The sequence below is a fragment of the Spodoptera frugiperda genome, chromosome 17 (assembly GCF_023101765.2).
Source record: "Spodoptera frugiperda isolate SF20-4 chromosome 17, AGI-APGP_CSIRO_Sfru_2.0, whole genome shotgun sequence".
Classification (NCBI taxonomy): domain Eukaryota; kingdom Metazoa; phylum Arthropoda; class Insecta; order Lepidoptera; family Noctuidae; genus Spodoptera; species Spodoptera frugiperda.
In genome coordinates, this window is record NC_064228.1 from 8245129 (window position 1) to 8260657 (window position 15529).

The window sequence follows — 15529 nt, forward strand, 5'->3', positions numbered from 1 at the left end:
TCACTATTCGAAGCTTCTTAACTTATCTAACGAAAATAATTTAAGTTATTTAATTCTAATTCACCCGTGCGTCGCCCTAGCCACAACAATACATCATAAGTGGCTACTTTGGCTTAAAGCTAAACTTGTCACTTATCACAAAGCGACTCGTGCTGAATAAGTTGTCAATCACTTATTCTCTACATTCATGTTACATTGGTACAAGCAGTCCTGTTACCTGTGTAGCATGGGTAGCCCTGGTATAAGAGGGAGCCTAGAATTTTGGAAACATAATTTAGATTTTAGTTTTATATGATTACATATTTGTCTAGAAGATACAAACTAAAGATAAAGATTTCATTCATAGGAGGTTCTTAAGATTTTGCAAAAAGATGATAGAAGAGTAGGACTGATTAAAGAGAAATGAAATAAAGGATTTGGTTTTGGAAACATGAATGAGAGGACAGTGTGTGGTGAGATGACTGGTAAGGGAACAAAGCAGGAGAAAAATGATGATTTTGAAAAAACAAAACAGAATACACATTTTAACGTAACTCTCAGTAATACAACGACATATACCTACCTATTTGATTGGATCAACCATTACTGAACACTGAACCACGATGGCAAAACAAAGCCTACTGCCAAAGAATTTAACAAGACAAAAACAACATCACCTATTTCTTTGACTGGTAGAAAATGTCTACGGCATCATAGTCCGCCTATACATATATAGGTATATATGTGCATGAAGAGTTAAATAAATAAATAAACAATGAGAATAATAATTGTAAAATAGGTGTTATCCACACTAGAACTATAAAATTAATCTATTAGTGTTCTTAGAAACATTTCAAGTGCTGAATAGCCAGTATTCACATAGTATATTAATATTAATAACTATAATCATGAATATAACCCTTTCTGCCCCCATCAGATAACAAATTATAATTTTTACAACTCTGTTATTACGGTTTTGTCCACAGGAAGTGCGGGCCTTGTTTCACGTGCCTATTTCCGGTGGACAATGACGCGTAAATACCGCCATGTGCCTGCTTGACACGACTGTGAAGTTACTTGGATATTTAAAGAATTTTGGAAAATAAATCCAAAATTTAACAATGAAATTGAATATTGACTAGTAAAAATCTCAGATTTGAGTCACTACCTATTTAAAATAACCTAAAACAAAGCTACAAAAGAAATTAGGGTCATTTAATGATTGACCAAATTCAAATGAATGTAAACTTTCACCTGTTTTCATCTTCATATCTCTTCGGCAACAATTCATTTGGCAAAATATACACCGTCCTATTATGTATCATACTTAATTTAAACGATCACGATTGAAAATCACACGATCCTACAAACAGAAACCACTACAAACACGTTTAACAGTTTTTAAACGAAAACGATACAACACCGCCATTTGCAATTCGAAAGATTCGCGCCAAAAACTGACAAGCACTGACAGGTTATTGTTTTAAGGCAAAGGTAACAAGATTTAGAGCCACATCTTTATATTGTTTATGATGTTTCGCGCCATAGTCGTTAGAGCGGGCGTGGCGTTCAACGCTCGAGGGCGAACTAGGGAGTTGAACCATTTCTTAAGGGCTGGTTTAGTATCGAATGCCAAGAATTACGTGTCGGTCGTAGCGTGTACAGACGTAATGAGCCTTGGACAGAAAGAATGTAAGAAAGTGGACCTTTGTGTACACTTATAGGTTCTGTATGTGACAGCTTTATTTACGTTTTTAGGTTAGGTTTATTTTATTGTACTAGATTGTATTGAAGAGGCTGTTTTATGTATGTATTTAGTACAAGATATTTTCATGTAAAATAATTCAAGGAAATAGGTATTTATGCAGAAAAGCTATCGAAATACGTGCCAAATGTTGTTGCAGTAGAAAAGATACATTGTTAAAAACTAGATCTATTCCTAAGTCTAGAAAATCACATGTAAATCAAATTAATCTAACCAAATTTACCTTAAAATATACCTAACAGAAATTTCACTAATACACTGCATTCAAACGTCATTGCATGCAAAATTCAATATGGCCGCTACAACAGTCGACACTGCTCAAATAGAATGAAGATTTGTATCAAACAAATACGATTTCTTTTGTTTTAATGGTAAAATTATGACTCAATTTATTTCTTTTGTACCTAACGTTTAGTTTTTGTGGCTGAGAGGTCATTGAACTCGGCTGCAGATAGGTATCCAAGTGTTACGGTTACATTTGCATTAGGTGGTGGTAGCTTGCTTTTTAAGGACTGCTTTAGTATATAAAGGATTGTAATATTATTAAGCTTGTTATTCCTGAAGAGACCTGAAGAGAGAGAGAGTCATCAGTCTTTTCATGAATGCTCGTCTGCTAAGGGTACTTTTAAAATTTCCCTTTTGAATATATCGCAAATCTGGTCTCTATATGTCCGTCTACCGACCGACGGCCCGATTCATAGCAGCCTTGTACATTTCTTTCGTAAATCTTTCATCCATCCTTTCTACATGTCTACAATATAAAAGTGAAGAAATTTCGTACCCTGAACTATGTAGTTAAGTCAATTTGAGAACCTAAAGAAGTTAAATAAATATAGACTCTACTCTGCATAAAATGGTTCACAAATACGATGCGTCGTAACAGAGACAATAAAGGAATTAGCTCTTTCATAACAAACTCATACGTAGATTTTGTGTATATGAAAAAAAAATTACTCGTAATCAATAATTTGAATTTACTATAGTAATCTTCAAACACAACACTACCTCCAATTAAAGACGTAGCAGATACTTTAAAAGCTCCTTATACAGCTAAAAGTAAACTGAGTTTAATTTTTTGCCTACGTTTCTTAGCATAGTAATTAAAGTAAATATTCCTAAGAACAATGACTAAAAAACAAATTTTCAAGTATCAGATTTCCCACGAAAATGCCAAGAGAGTCCATTGGCCACTGTGACTCAAGCATTAGACCCAGTCTGCCCGCTACCGTGGCGGACCGACAGTGACGTCACACCTTGACCGGTGACGACGTGACTGACTCATAGTTTTAATGCCAAACTTATAATAATAATGCACGGTTACTGAAAAAAGGGGTAAATGAGTTAACCTCGTACAATAGTAGTTAGAGGTAGAGAAAGGGCAGACCAAAGACAAAATTCTTTTAGTTTTGTTTAAATCATTTTCACCGATCTGTTGCTAATTACGAAGAATATTTGAACTTAGAAATTCAGTCAGGAAATGTAATTGTAAGAGGCAATTTTCCATCATAGATGTGGTGTGTAGCTATGCTAAGAAGATTTAATAGCTAAGCTGTGAAACTATATGACCGTTTCCACTGATACTAAGTTAGGTAGATGTGCGAGGAAGATGCGCGAGTATGCGATGTATCGATAGTGGAAGCCTTCTATAGCACGCATCTTTTTATTTTTTTGCATATTAAAACATAGCTCAGATGAGTTCGTTTCCACCATTGCTGAGCTTTGTGTATCAGTGAATATGATAGGTGTAAGCTAAAAGCATTCACAGCAACGTAGTATCATGAACATAGCACATTTCTGGTGGAAAAGCAACCTTAACAATCTTCGGTATAAGAAAATCATTTGTTTTATATTTTTAATCATTATTTTGTGTTCTTTGAGATGTTAGGAAAGGCTCTGCCTCTCCGGAGTAGGTCTATTAGAGGATCTGATGCCCTTTATAGGTGCTTAGGGTGGCCACCGGGGTAAGAATCCCACACTCCCTAGTCCTTTATCCCCAGAAAGCTAGGCACCCTTTGAAGGTTACCCCCGTCATCCAAAAAAGGCTCTGCCCTATCACATAAAGTATCAATTATTTACCACTTAGACGTAATTATACCCCATCAAAATACATAGCTACGTAGCTACCAATATATAGTGTTGAATGGCTACTTTAATCTCCACAAAAGGGAGAATGTTCCCAGGTAATATCAATTTTGTTGTTACATACGCAACTATCTGTGTTGGCGATCGTGGGTAAATAATTGTAAGTAGCACATAGGTACATCTACTTACTATATGTATAATTATGGTGAACAAAGGGACTTTCATTTAGCTTGGTTTCACTATCGTGCAGTCCATGGAGGTAAGAAAGTATTTACTTTTCGTTGGTTGACTGCTTTTTTATAGAATATGATGGTAAGCTATCAGCGCCGTCCATGAACACCCGCAACACCAGAGGAAGCCCAGGTACGTTGCCTGCCTTTAAAAAAAAACTACGCTCTTTTCTTGAAGTTTGAAGGTCGTATCGGTTCGGAAATACTGCCGACAACAACTCATTCCACAGTTTTGCTGAGATCGATACTCGTATCGATTAATCTTGATCGATTAAGTGCAGAAATTAATATAACCGATCTCAATCCTGGGATTTTTGACATTACCTAACTGTTATATATATGTAGTATTTGTCAATAACAATGATCGATCAGATATTTGTTCATCTCCTGTTGGAATGTGTCCGGAATGAAGAGTGGGTCTTTGGTTACAATCGGCATCATAACATTGGAGTTTTGGACAGCATTCTTGCTTTGCTTTGTAAATAAACCTGAACCCTTTATATTGTGTTCTACAGGCCCCTTGCTACACTGCCTAGCGGGTTACCTCCGATTTGAAAAGCAGAAGTAGGAACAGGCTGGGTTTTTGTCAGTAAGAGTCTGATACTCCCTCTCGCCATGCCCAAGACTAGAGAAAACATTGGATGATTTTCCCTCCTCATAAAGAAAAAAGGCCCCTTACCAAGCATAGAGATGGCAACCCCTCTTATGTAGAGGAGACACGAAGTTCAGCAGTGGACTATCAAGGGCTGTTGATGGTGAAAGAACAACTATGTCATGACGATAACATTTCTTTTCATTTTTCTTAAACATTCAAACAAACAAACACACTGCAGAGCCAATTTCATCAAAACAGTTTTAAAATAAAGCTATTGTAAATTAAATGAATCAGTTCCGCTTCCATTGACGAGTGTTCAAAGAAAGGACTAATGTTATTAATGAACAAAGGCAGCATTGTATAGTATACAAAGCGAATTTAACGCGAAGTTTATAGCAAAACAAACGCTTTATTGCTGTAGAAGTGTAACTCGGTACATGAATTGGGGAACTTTATTTAGAGAATATTTTTTGTATAGAAATTGAAGTTTTTGAAAGCAATATACATAACGTCATATTTTTAAGCTCTGAATGGGTAGACAAAACTGCTTATTAACACGTAACACCCACTTCACATCAGTTATCATTATTATTAATGTGTCTTCGACAAATTACCGAAATCAATTCCACGATCCCTTTGCTATTTCTGACAAGTTTTGGGAAACCGAAAAATCCCTAATAATACTTTGCCCTACCCATGAATACAATCACTACCTCAATAGTCGCGATTTGGGCCACTCAGTTAACGGGACAGTCATAAATTGTAATAAAAACTTTTTTTTGTTCGTGTTAATTATTTTTTCAGAAAACTTATACTCATTTAAAAATATATTTAGTAAAAGATAACTTTAATATGAGAAGTGAAGGACGTATCTAGTTCAAATCATGCTATGCCGAAATTTTTGTGCCTCATCACCATCCGTCAATAGGGCTGCCAAATTTTAATATAGTGTATTTTTACGCAACGGAAATTAAGTTAATCTGGGGTAAAGTAATTCGGGGTAATCGAGAACGCGCCAACCTTGCTCGTCGTACTTGGAAGCCGGTAGATGACGTCATGAGATTGGAAAAAGAAATATTCGAATTTGAGTACTGCGTTATTTGTTTAGTTGGTTAAAGAGAGATAGAGAAAGAGAGAGAGAAAAGAGAGAGAGATTAGGCAGGTAGTCGTTTTGATTTGTCAACGTCACACCTCTTTATTCCCGAAGGGGTAGGCAGAGGTGCATATTACAGCACGTAATGTCGCTATACAAAGTACACCCACTTTTCACCATTTGAGTTAATCTCATGTAATAGGGGGTGAGCCTATTGCCATATTTGTACTAGGTACAATTCCAGACTCCGTGCTCCCACTGAAAAAAATTCGAAAAACCCCGTAATACTTTGCCCGATTCAGGAATCGAACCCGAGCCCCTTGTCCGGCAGTCGCACTTGCGACCACTCGACCAATAGGCAGTCCCAAAAACTTATCTCCCCAAAATAAATAAAACGAAGTTCAAGCAACATTTATTTGTCTACGAGCTACAACCCTGCCCAGCCCCGTATGCTAATCAGCTGTGTGGTCACGCCACTCGGTCGATACTCTTGTTACCGCATACTGACCACTCGATACAAGTCCACTGCTGGCCTAATACACATGCGTGGTATTGGTAAGGGGATAATAGTATCCTTTTGTTAGGGGATAAAATTGATAATTAAATCTATATACTAATATAATAAAGCTGAAGAGTTTATTTGTTTGTTTGAACACGCTAATCTCTGGAACTACTGGTCCGAATTGAATCATTCTTCTTGTGTTGGATAGTGCATTTATTGAGGAAGGCTTAAAACATCACGCTACGACTAATAGGAACCGAGCAGAGCGGATGAAACCGCGCAGAAGTAGCTAGTTGATTAGAAATGTATTTTTAGGTGGTTTAATATTTTATGGTTTTAATTTAGAATGTAATAGGTACAGCCAAGCTATTCTGTATTATCAATTTGAAACATTCGAAGTGAGGTTGATCGCAATCTCGCCCATCATTGGTCGAGATTGTTCTCACAATCGATGATATTATGGGTGACCGTGATCGAGCTCACTTCGAATGATTCAAATTGACAATAACAGAATAACGTCTAGATGTATTTTTTGTTATGGAAGATTTTCTAAGTGAACTGAGAGCTGTGCTTCTCAAAATTTTAACTATTTAAAGTTTTCGAACAGTAATATTTTCTAAAAATCTTGCCGCGAAACCACAATGACTTTACAAACAAGGAAACCGCTTTAAGAAGTTTAGAAGCAAGTGCGAACTTCATTTTTTAAGTCGGTTAATCTAAAACTTTCTTCTTAGTCTGAAAAATACTATGCATAATCGGTTCAGCGAAATGTGAGATAATCGTGCACAATCATACACACATACAGACAGGTCAAACAGCGAACTTCTTTTTTGAAAACGGTTAGAAATGGGTGATAATGAAATATAAGGAGCTTTAAAAGTATCTGCCACAGTTTCACTGGGGTTGAAAAATTGAATTGTGTAATTTTCAAACACAACACAAACTTCCGTGAAACCTGTGGCAGATAATTTTAAAACACCTTATATTAAAATCAACTTCTTTAATTTTGAAATAATTATTATTTTATTTACCTAAACGTCCACAAATATCATACTGTGAATGAACTGCAAGAGTTTTCTTTTAGATAAATCAGTTTTCTTTTTAACCACTATAGGATATTCATACGTAATATCTCATAAAGCCTATGCAATATCACATACTATTGTCATTATTTGAGCAAACTTTCTAACGGATATTATCACTGGTGTGATGATATACATGCTCTGTAATATCCGTGCTACCATCGAAAGTAACTCGATTTATATGCAAGCAATCATTTGTAAGAGTTTTTGTAACTGTCGCTAGGGATTTATTATGAAAGTGTTTGATTTGTGTCGCTAATTCTCTGAGGGATTATTTCATTGGCTTTCTTCTTTGCATTGAAAGTACAGAGATTGATATACTAAAAAGGATGTTTTAATTGAGCATTGGCAGAAACTGAGGAAAATTAAATCTTATAGTGAGTGTGGGAGAGCCATGCTTCGGCACGAATGGGCCGGCTCGACTGGAGTGATACCACGGCCTCACGGAAAACCGACGTGAAACAACTCTTGCGTTGTGTAACTCTCCTTCCCAAACCCCGATTCTCCAACAACCCTGTATTTCCTAACACCCAAAAGGCCGACAACGCACTTGTAACGCCAAATCGGTCCTTATTAACGGTCCTTAACGAGACTTTTATAGGAAAGTAGATGTACTAAGGTGTAACTTAGGTTACTTTTATTTTAGAAAATGAAGTCACAAAGTCTATAATCCCCGAGCGAAGCTGCATCAGCTAGTAATTCATAAACGAATGCGGCTCAAGTTCTATCTAGAAGCAGTAGCATAATGAAAGATAACTCACCCGCCATTACTTTGAGCAGACTTATCAGACCCGTTGCCATCCATCTTCTGTACTTTAATCTTGTCAACTCCTGGAGTGGACACGTTGGAACTCAACACCTCAACCTCTCCTTCTCCCTTCACAAGAGTCTCATTCACCTTCTCTGCTATAGCTGCTCCACCATTCTTCTTTTTCTCATTAACAACCGTCACTATTGGTTCAATTATATCTTTCTTTACTTCTTCAATCTTCTTAGGAACTTCTTTAGCTTTTTCTTTCTTCTCTGGTATATCTTTTGGCTCTTCGACTGGTGTGATTATGCTGTCGACAATTTTCGTTACTTCCGAACGTATTTCTTCGGTCATTTTTTCGTTCTGTTTGACAACTTGATCTTTAATTTCTGTCAGTTTATTTGCAGCCTCGTCTTTCGCTTCTTTGATCTCAGTTTTTGCGTTATCAGCTACTTCTTTAAAGGTATTTTTGGCTTCTCTTGATTTTGCTGAAGCGGTTAGTATGTTTTCTGTGGATATTTCTGGCTCTTTCAAGATAGCTTCAATCTTTTGTTTCGCTCGTTCTATTTGAGGGTTGTTGAACGGACCTTGTAGTAGTTTAAGTTTAACTTGGTCTTCAGTGTACAAAGGCTTATCATGGTTGCTAGGTTTGTTGTGTCTCGGAGGAGGCTTCTTCTCTTCAACCTTTTCTTTTTCTTTTTCTTCTGGAGCATCTTTATTAGTTTTTTGTGGCTTTTCCTTATCAGGCTTCTCAGAAGTAGCAGGTTTTTCGCTTGCAGCTTCTTCTTTGCCTACAAGAGAGTCTTTGGAACTCAATCTTTCAAAAATACCTTTTTCTCTAGCTTTTTCAAAAGCTGCTGGTAGTTGATTAGTCACCGTAGAGACAAGTTCTAGTGGCTGAGAAGTTATTGCGGCAGTTGTCATCGAGATTATGTTTTTCTTCGTCATTATAACGAGTTCACCTTTTTCGTTCGTAATTTTATCGTACTGCGTTTCGTTGTCTTGTTTTGACACATTATCTGCGTCAGTCATCGAATCTGTACTTCTCGTACTTTTTACTTTACCTTTGTCGGTTTCATCTTTTCCTTTGACAGAGTCTTTTTTCTTGATGGAATCTTTCTTAGTACCAACTTCATTTATTTTGCTTGTAGATTGTGCTTTTTCACTTAGGTCTTTTTTACTGTTGTTCTTTTTCAGTGGCGGCTTTTCTGCCAAGTTCTTCGTACTGGGTGCCCTCGTCAGACTTTTCATACTGTTCGTTCGACTCACAGGCTTCTTGGGTTCAGGTTTACTGACAGTTGTAGGTTTCTGTGTGGTTCTAGTGCTTGGTGCTCTACTCACCGGCTTCGTCGTGGCACTAGTCACTGGTTTTGTTGCTGGTTTGGTTTTACGCTTATCTGGACTTGGGTCTCTACTAACAGTCCTGCTAGGCTGTCTAGAATTCAATCTAGATGTAGCAGGGGTGTTACCAGCTGTCTTCACTGGTTTTCTTGGCACAGGTGTAGGTTTTGCATTCGGTCTTGCCGAGTTCGGTTTTAAGTCATCTATAGGACTTTTGTTTGGAGTTCCAACTATAGGAGATAGTCTTTTAGCATTGATGACCCTGTTTGAAGGTGGCGGGCCTCCTCTTCCTGGAGAAATTGGAGGCTTGCCCTTAATGTGAGCGGGAGATATGCTTAAGTGTTGAGTACTTTTACTTCCTCTTTTATCATGGACCTGACTCCCGATCCTAATGGTCTCATGAATGCTACTAGTACTACTGGAAATAAACCTTTGATTTTTGTTCAAGTTATTCTCAAAGGGTCGTCGATACCCTGACGGTTTTGTTGTAGTTCTTGTTGGAGACACAGAGCTCTGTCGTTTTGGAATCTTCGAATGTTTTGGCGATCCATTGTTGGACTGAGGTTGAGATTTCGAGACCGATCGAACTCGGGACCTGTGTGTAACGGGTTGTCTGATTCCATCATCACCGTTTATAAATTCCTTACTATTAGCAGGGATGTTCTCGTAATGAAGTATCGCTGAAGGAGAATTATCTCTCGATCTCAAATTGATTTTACTTGGAGAGTTGCTTCTAGAATTCGTTCTGGAACCGACCACACTTCTAGAACCAGATTTGGACTTATCTAAGACTCCCATTTCTTTGAGGATAGCTTCTTCTTCTTCTATTCTTTTCCTTTCAGCTTCTGCTTCATGCTTTTCTCTGTTCAGTTCACTTAGTTCTCTCACTTCTTCTATGTTTTCTTTTAAGAAGTTTCTGGGAGAATGTGGTCTTGGTAGGTTGTGTATAGGTAGTGGTAATGTGGCAGTCTGCGCCATGTTGTCTATCCTCGATAAGGAGTTTGTTCTTCTTCTCGGAGGAGAGTTCGCTCTGGAGTTCGTTGCTGAAGTCCTCGGAGTGTTGTGCCGTGATGTCTCTTCGCGGAAACCACGACCTGGAGGAAAAGAGAATATGCCGTAAGTTCATTGGTAAAGAAAACCTATGTTGTGAATGTATTTTCTTGTTTATTCGATAAGAAACATGTGAAATAGGAGACACTGAACACTGTGGATATAATTTTATCTAGTAGAGGCCCAGAGGCCTCTCACAGGCGATAATAATAATAACTACCTATTACGGAGTGGTTATAGTAAGGTCTCATATTCTCCCTACTCTTTTATCCCAAAAGGGTGACATTTTAAAAGTTTTCCCAAAAACTAAGAGTACAGCAAAAATGTTGGTATTTACCTCTAAAAGGCGAGACCCTCCGGGTCCTGATGTCGACGGGCAGCGACCGCGGGCTGGTGGGCCGCGACACCGGCGTCTCCGCGAGGATCGCGAACGAAGTCTCTTTCTTTCTCTTCGAGGTTGGCACCGCGCTGTGGAAGATAAGGGTTTTGTTAGACAATGTAAATAACTGAGACGATTATTGCTGGAATGGTTGTGATTGCACCTGAGAATGAGGGACTGTTTTTATTTAAAATTTAGATTTTTAAGGTAAGCGTCTACAGGCCCGCATCGTAAGGTATACGGTTTTATCTTGTATAGAAACTCATACAACTGCGTCCACGCGACGAAACTAATACTCGCATCGGTAATTCGAACGCTGCCGCAGTGGACGCAGTCTGAAAATTAATCTGTTTGATGCGATCCGTCCAATGCGTGCGATGCGTACGATGCGGGCCTGTGGACGATTACCTTTAAACGATTATTTGCTTGTGCAGTTAATTTAATATTTGTGGTTGTTTAGATTCACAGTTAAAAAGGACTAAACTGTATAATCATAAGTATCACATCTGCTAATTGAGATCTAAATTATATCTAAGCTGCATCATACATGTTGTAGCGTCAGTAAACGGCAGATTTAGCAAAATAATATCCATAGAAAACATAAAATTTTGGCCTTTAAATTACCGAAGAAAATACTAAAGATTTGGTTAAAGATAATTCTACGTTAACACACGGAAGTGTTACGTATAAATTATGCAGTTACGCACGTTTTAACTTTACAATCTGATAACAATCTTCCTTCCTCAATCTTTTAAATCGTTTTAGTTTGATCAAAATATTTATCAAAATATAAATTGACAATTACAGAATTGCCTTAGCAATTTGAACCATCACGGACTTGTTGATGATTTTATTCTATATTTTTTATGCAACGTCGCGCCTTTTATCCTCGAAGGGGACGGCAGAGGTCCACATAACCGTACGTATTGCCACTGTACAATGTACTGCTACTGAGACATTTTCGAAAAAAGCCCAGTAATACGTTGCGCGACCCAGGAATCAAATCCAAGACACCTACTCAGGCCATCGCACTTGCGACCACTCGACCAACGAGGTACCTAGTCTATCTCTAAAACCTAAATCTATCAAAATCAGAGGACTATGTAAACAAAGAATGAATGTCGAAACTAACTTAGGCATAAATAAATAACTTAGGCATAAAACCAGACTGGAAATGAAGAAAACAGTTAAACTTTGTGTAATGCCGACCTTGCGTTTACGTCAGCACAACTGGACCGGTCATAATGAGTTTTTTTGCAATTTTACTCTTTTAGAGTACCGCATGGAAATTGTTTATACTCGTATACGTGTCATTTATTTACTTTCACTTATTTATTTGTTATTAAACAATCATTATTTTTTTGTATTAGGTACCAGTCGTCATGAATCTATATGTTTCTTAGTGAAAATAAATCTTTTATAAGCGACGCGCATTTTTGTCTCCAGGCTACAGGGATGTGATCAGCGACGGTGACCTCTCGCGTCCGGCTTTGGTTCAGGCCATGGTGCGGAGCGAGGGGGAATGGGACGCCGTCTCCTCCTTCTGCGAAGCAGTCATGCTAGCTAAGGAGGAGGCGGAGCGCGTGAGGGAACGATCCTCCTCACGCCCCAGCCGCCGCAGAAGACACTCCGGGCGTCGGGGATCGCGTGACGATCTCCGGCCACCGTAAGTGCGGGTCTGCGGACGGCGAGTAAGGGTAGCTCGCCGCCCGACCACAACCAGACCCGTGCGTACGGCGCGTCGCGTTCCGCGCGCGCCTCAAAGAGCCAGACCACCACAGATGGGGCCCAGTTGGGCTGATGCCTGATCCGGAGCTGCGGACAACGTAAAAGGTTACCGGGGCTCCAGCTCAAAGCAGGAGAAGGAACGGGGTGGTTTTTAGTCAGTAAGAGTCTGACACTCCCTCCCGCCTCACCCAAGGCGGGAGAAGTCATTGGATGATTTTCCCCCTCAAAAAAAAAAAAAAAGGCTAGGTATAGGCCCCAATTACTATCTTTTTTGTGGGGGAAAAACATCCTAAGACTTCTCCCGCCTAGTGAGTGTCAGACTCTTACTGACTAAAAACCACCCCTTTCCTACTCCTGCTTTTCGAGCCGGAGCCCCGGTAAACCCGCTAGGTAGTCCGCAGCTCCGGACATTTACAATCTAACATCAACTTTTACCAGTTGCCTACTTATGTCGTAAATCCCATATAGTATACCCATCCCATGTATGTATACCAGATGATCTTCAATTTGGTTGCCAATTTGTCACTCACGGGGCATTATTCTAGAGTCCTGCATTACCTAAGATTTTTTTAAACCGAAAGTCCCTAATTCTCTATAATGTGTACGGAACACATAAACTCATTCAAAACTGTATCTTTATAGTTTTTTGTTATTATACAGCGCATCGTTTCTCGATGATTTAACTACTAAAGCCGATTGTAACGAGCAGTTTGATTATAAAGGAGTTGAACCAGTTGTGTGTGTGTTTGGTTAATTATAGCATTATACAGTGTGCGCCTTTAATGTGGTTACAAAACAATTTGAATGTTACATTAGTAAGTGGAAGTGTGGTAGTGTGTCATGAGGTGTGGTTGTTACTGCGGATGGTCATTTTTATTTGTTTTGTTGTGTTTTATGTTTGTTTTCGAGTGTTAAAAGTATGCAATAATGTTTATGGACAGGGCCTACTCCGGTTCTCGAATCCGAAGTTTCGTTTAATCTTCGGTCGTAGGTTTTATTGATTTAATTATAGAATTACTTGACATAACGTCTTATTTTTAATTTCATAACAAAATCTATTTATTTATCTTCATTTCACTCGTTCATTTTTGTTCACGAAAGTTCGCAATAAATATAATTGTAGTATGCAATCTGCGAAGTTTTTTCGTTCGTTCGTTGAATTAGATGATGTGAATTTCTTAAAATACTGGCAAATAATTAATTCCTTAGTCATCCAGCCATTTTTTATAGCATAAGCCGGTAATCAATACGGATCACTTGATGGAAATGAAAATGAAGCAATCGACGCCGGACACCCGATACACCAGAGACGTTACAAGTGCGTTGCCCTTTCGGGGGTTTGGAATGTAAGGGTTGTTCAGGAATTGGGAACATTGGGAAGGTGGTTAATTGAGCCTCCGGTAACCTCATTCACACAACGAAACACAACGCAAGTGGTGTTACACGTCGGTTTTCTGTGAGGCCGTGGTATCACTCCGGTCGAGTCGGGCCATTGGTAAATAATGCCTTCTGCTAGACTGGTGACCTTCTCTACAAATGAGATGTTAATTATAATTTACACGCTTGGCAGGAGAATTTGCGATTGCAGTTTAATAGAAACATAATTTTTCAGAGAACTCTGCTCTCTCTTTAAACGGTTTTATTTAGCTTGACCTGTTTTTTTTTGTTTGGGTCAAAACCCCGGTTACCAAGGCGAGTGGAACCGGCGATAGATGTCGAGTGGTGTTCCACAGGGTTCGGTTTTGGGGCAGTTATTGGAATTTTTCCCCCTTCCTGACGACAGATTAATCTGATTTTTGGTACACACTCTTATTTTTGATAACCGTACTCATTAAAACTGTTTCATATAACAAATACATTTTATGTATTACTAGTTTAAAAATGTAGTCCCGCATTCGGCTCTTACTACCGTAGTTTAATTTTTTTGTATCTTGAGCCTTTCCTACTAAATTCATTGAAATATGATATGATAACCAGTCATAGAGTCTTAGTGGGTCTTGAAACTAAATAAACTGTTTTGGAACTATTATTATCGTGAGTTAGCTGTATTTTCAAACTATTTTTTTCTTTACAGGCCCAAAAGGTGATGACGGGACAAACTCGACATCTATAACAAGGATTGGCCGCAAAAAGCTTTAAACAGAGAGGAGTGGAAGGAGGGTAGGGAGGCCTTTGTTCTGCAGTGGGACGATCATGGCTGAAATCTAAATCTATATTTTCTTTTTCTCAGTGCACATACGTCTAATCCCTGCCCCCAATCCCTTATCTGTTCCTATTCCTCAGCTGGGCTGGTCACGGTCGGCGTGCACCACAAAGTGGTGTGACACGAGCCATTGTTCTAGTACGCAACTAAACTTTCCCCCGATACGCACCGCTTCTTGGCAGCTGTGGAGTGTAAGCGGTAGCGGGAGCGGGAGCGGGTTGGTGTTGAAATTAAGATGAGATAAAAAGGAGAGCTTACTTTTTTTTTAGATGAAAATATTGCTAATGCTGTGAGTCAAGATAACATTTCTTTGGTTTTTCTTTAATGTGGCTCCACATTAGGGTGTTCTCCTATGTCGTGGGTGCACATCACACCCAGACTCGAAACAACAATTTGTGGATAACTCAAAGAGTTGCTCCGTGCGAAAATTTAACCCGCTACACCTGCTACCCGTTGCAGGGTAGCCGGTTGTCCAGTCATCGTTTTTGATCCCAGTTGGATACATTTTTAATAAAAACACACTTAATTTTCCACTTTCTCAATTCTTTCCCACACCATAACACACATGACCTACACCATTTTAAGTCCACTCAAATACATATAGGTAATCTCTCCCTCCGTAACGAAAACCATGTGTATGACTACAACAGATAATTTTCAAAAAAAAAATATAATTCCTATAGTGCTTTTGCCCGTTAGTCGCGTTTGAAACGATAAAATAAAGAGCTAATTCAAAACAATAGCTAATC

The 15529-nt window shown here is 38.7% G+C and overlaps 1 protein-coding gene across 1 annotated transcript in view; it reads right to left on the reverse strand.

Moving 5' to 3' along the window:
* The window catches only part of LOC118276850 (protein stum), a 47754-nt gene that overhangs the window by 10620 nt on the left and 21605 nt on the right, over nt 1-15529 (reverse strand). The window contains exons 2-3 of the mRNA XM_050699919.1: nt 10808-10938; nt 8090-10514 (exon numbers count right to left, since the gene is read on the reverse strand). Coding sequence (XP_050555876.1) covers nt 8090-10514; nt 10808-10938 — 2556 coding nt within the window. The remainder of the gene's footprint in view (nt 1-8089; nt 10515-10807; nt 10939-15529) is intronic.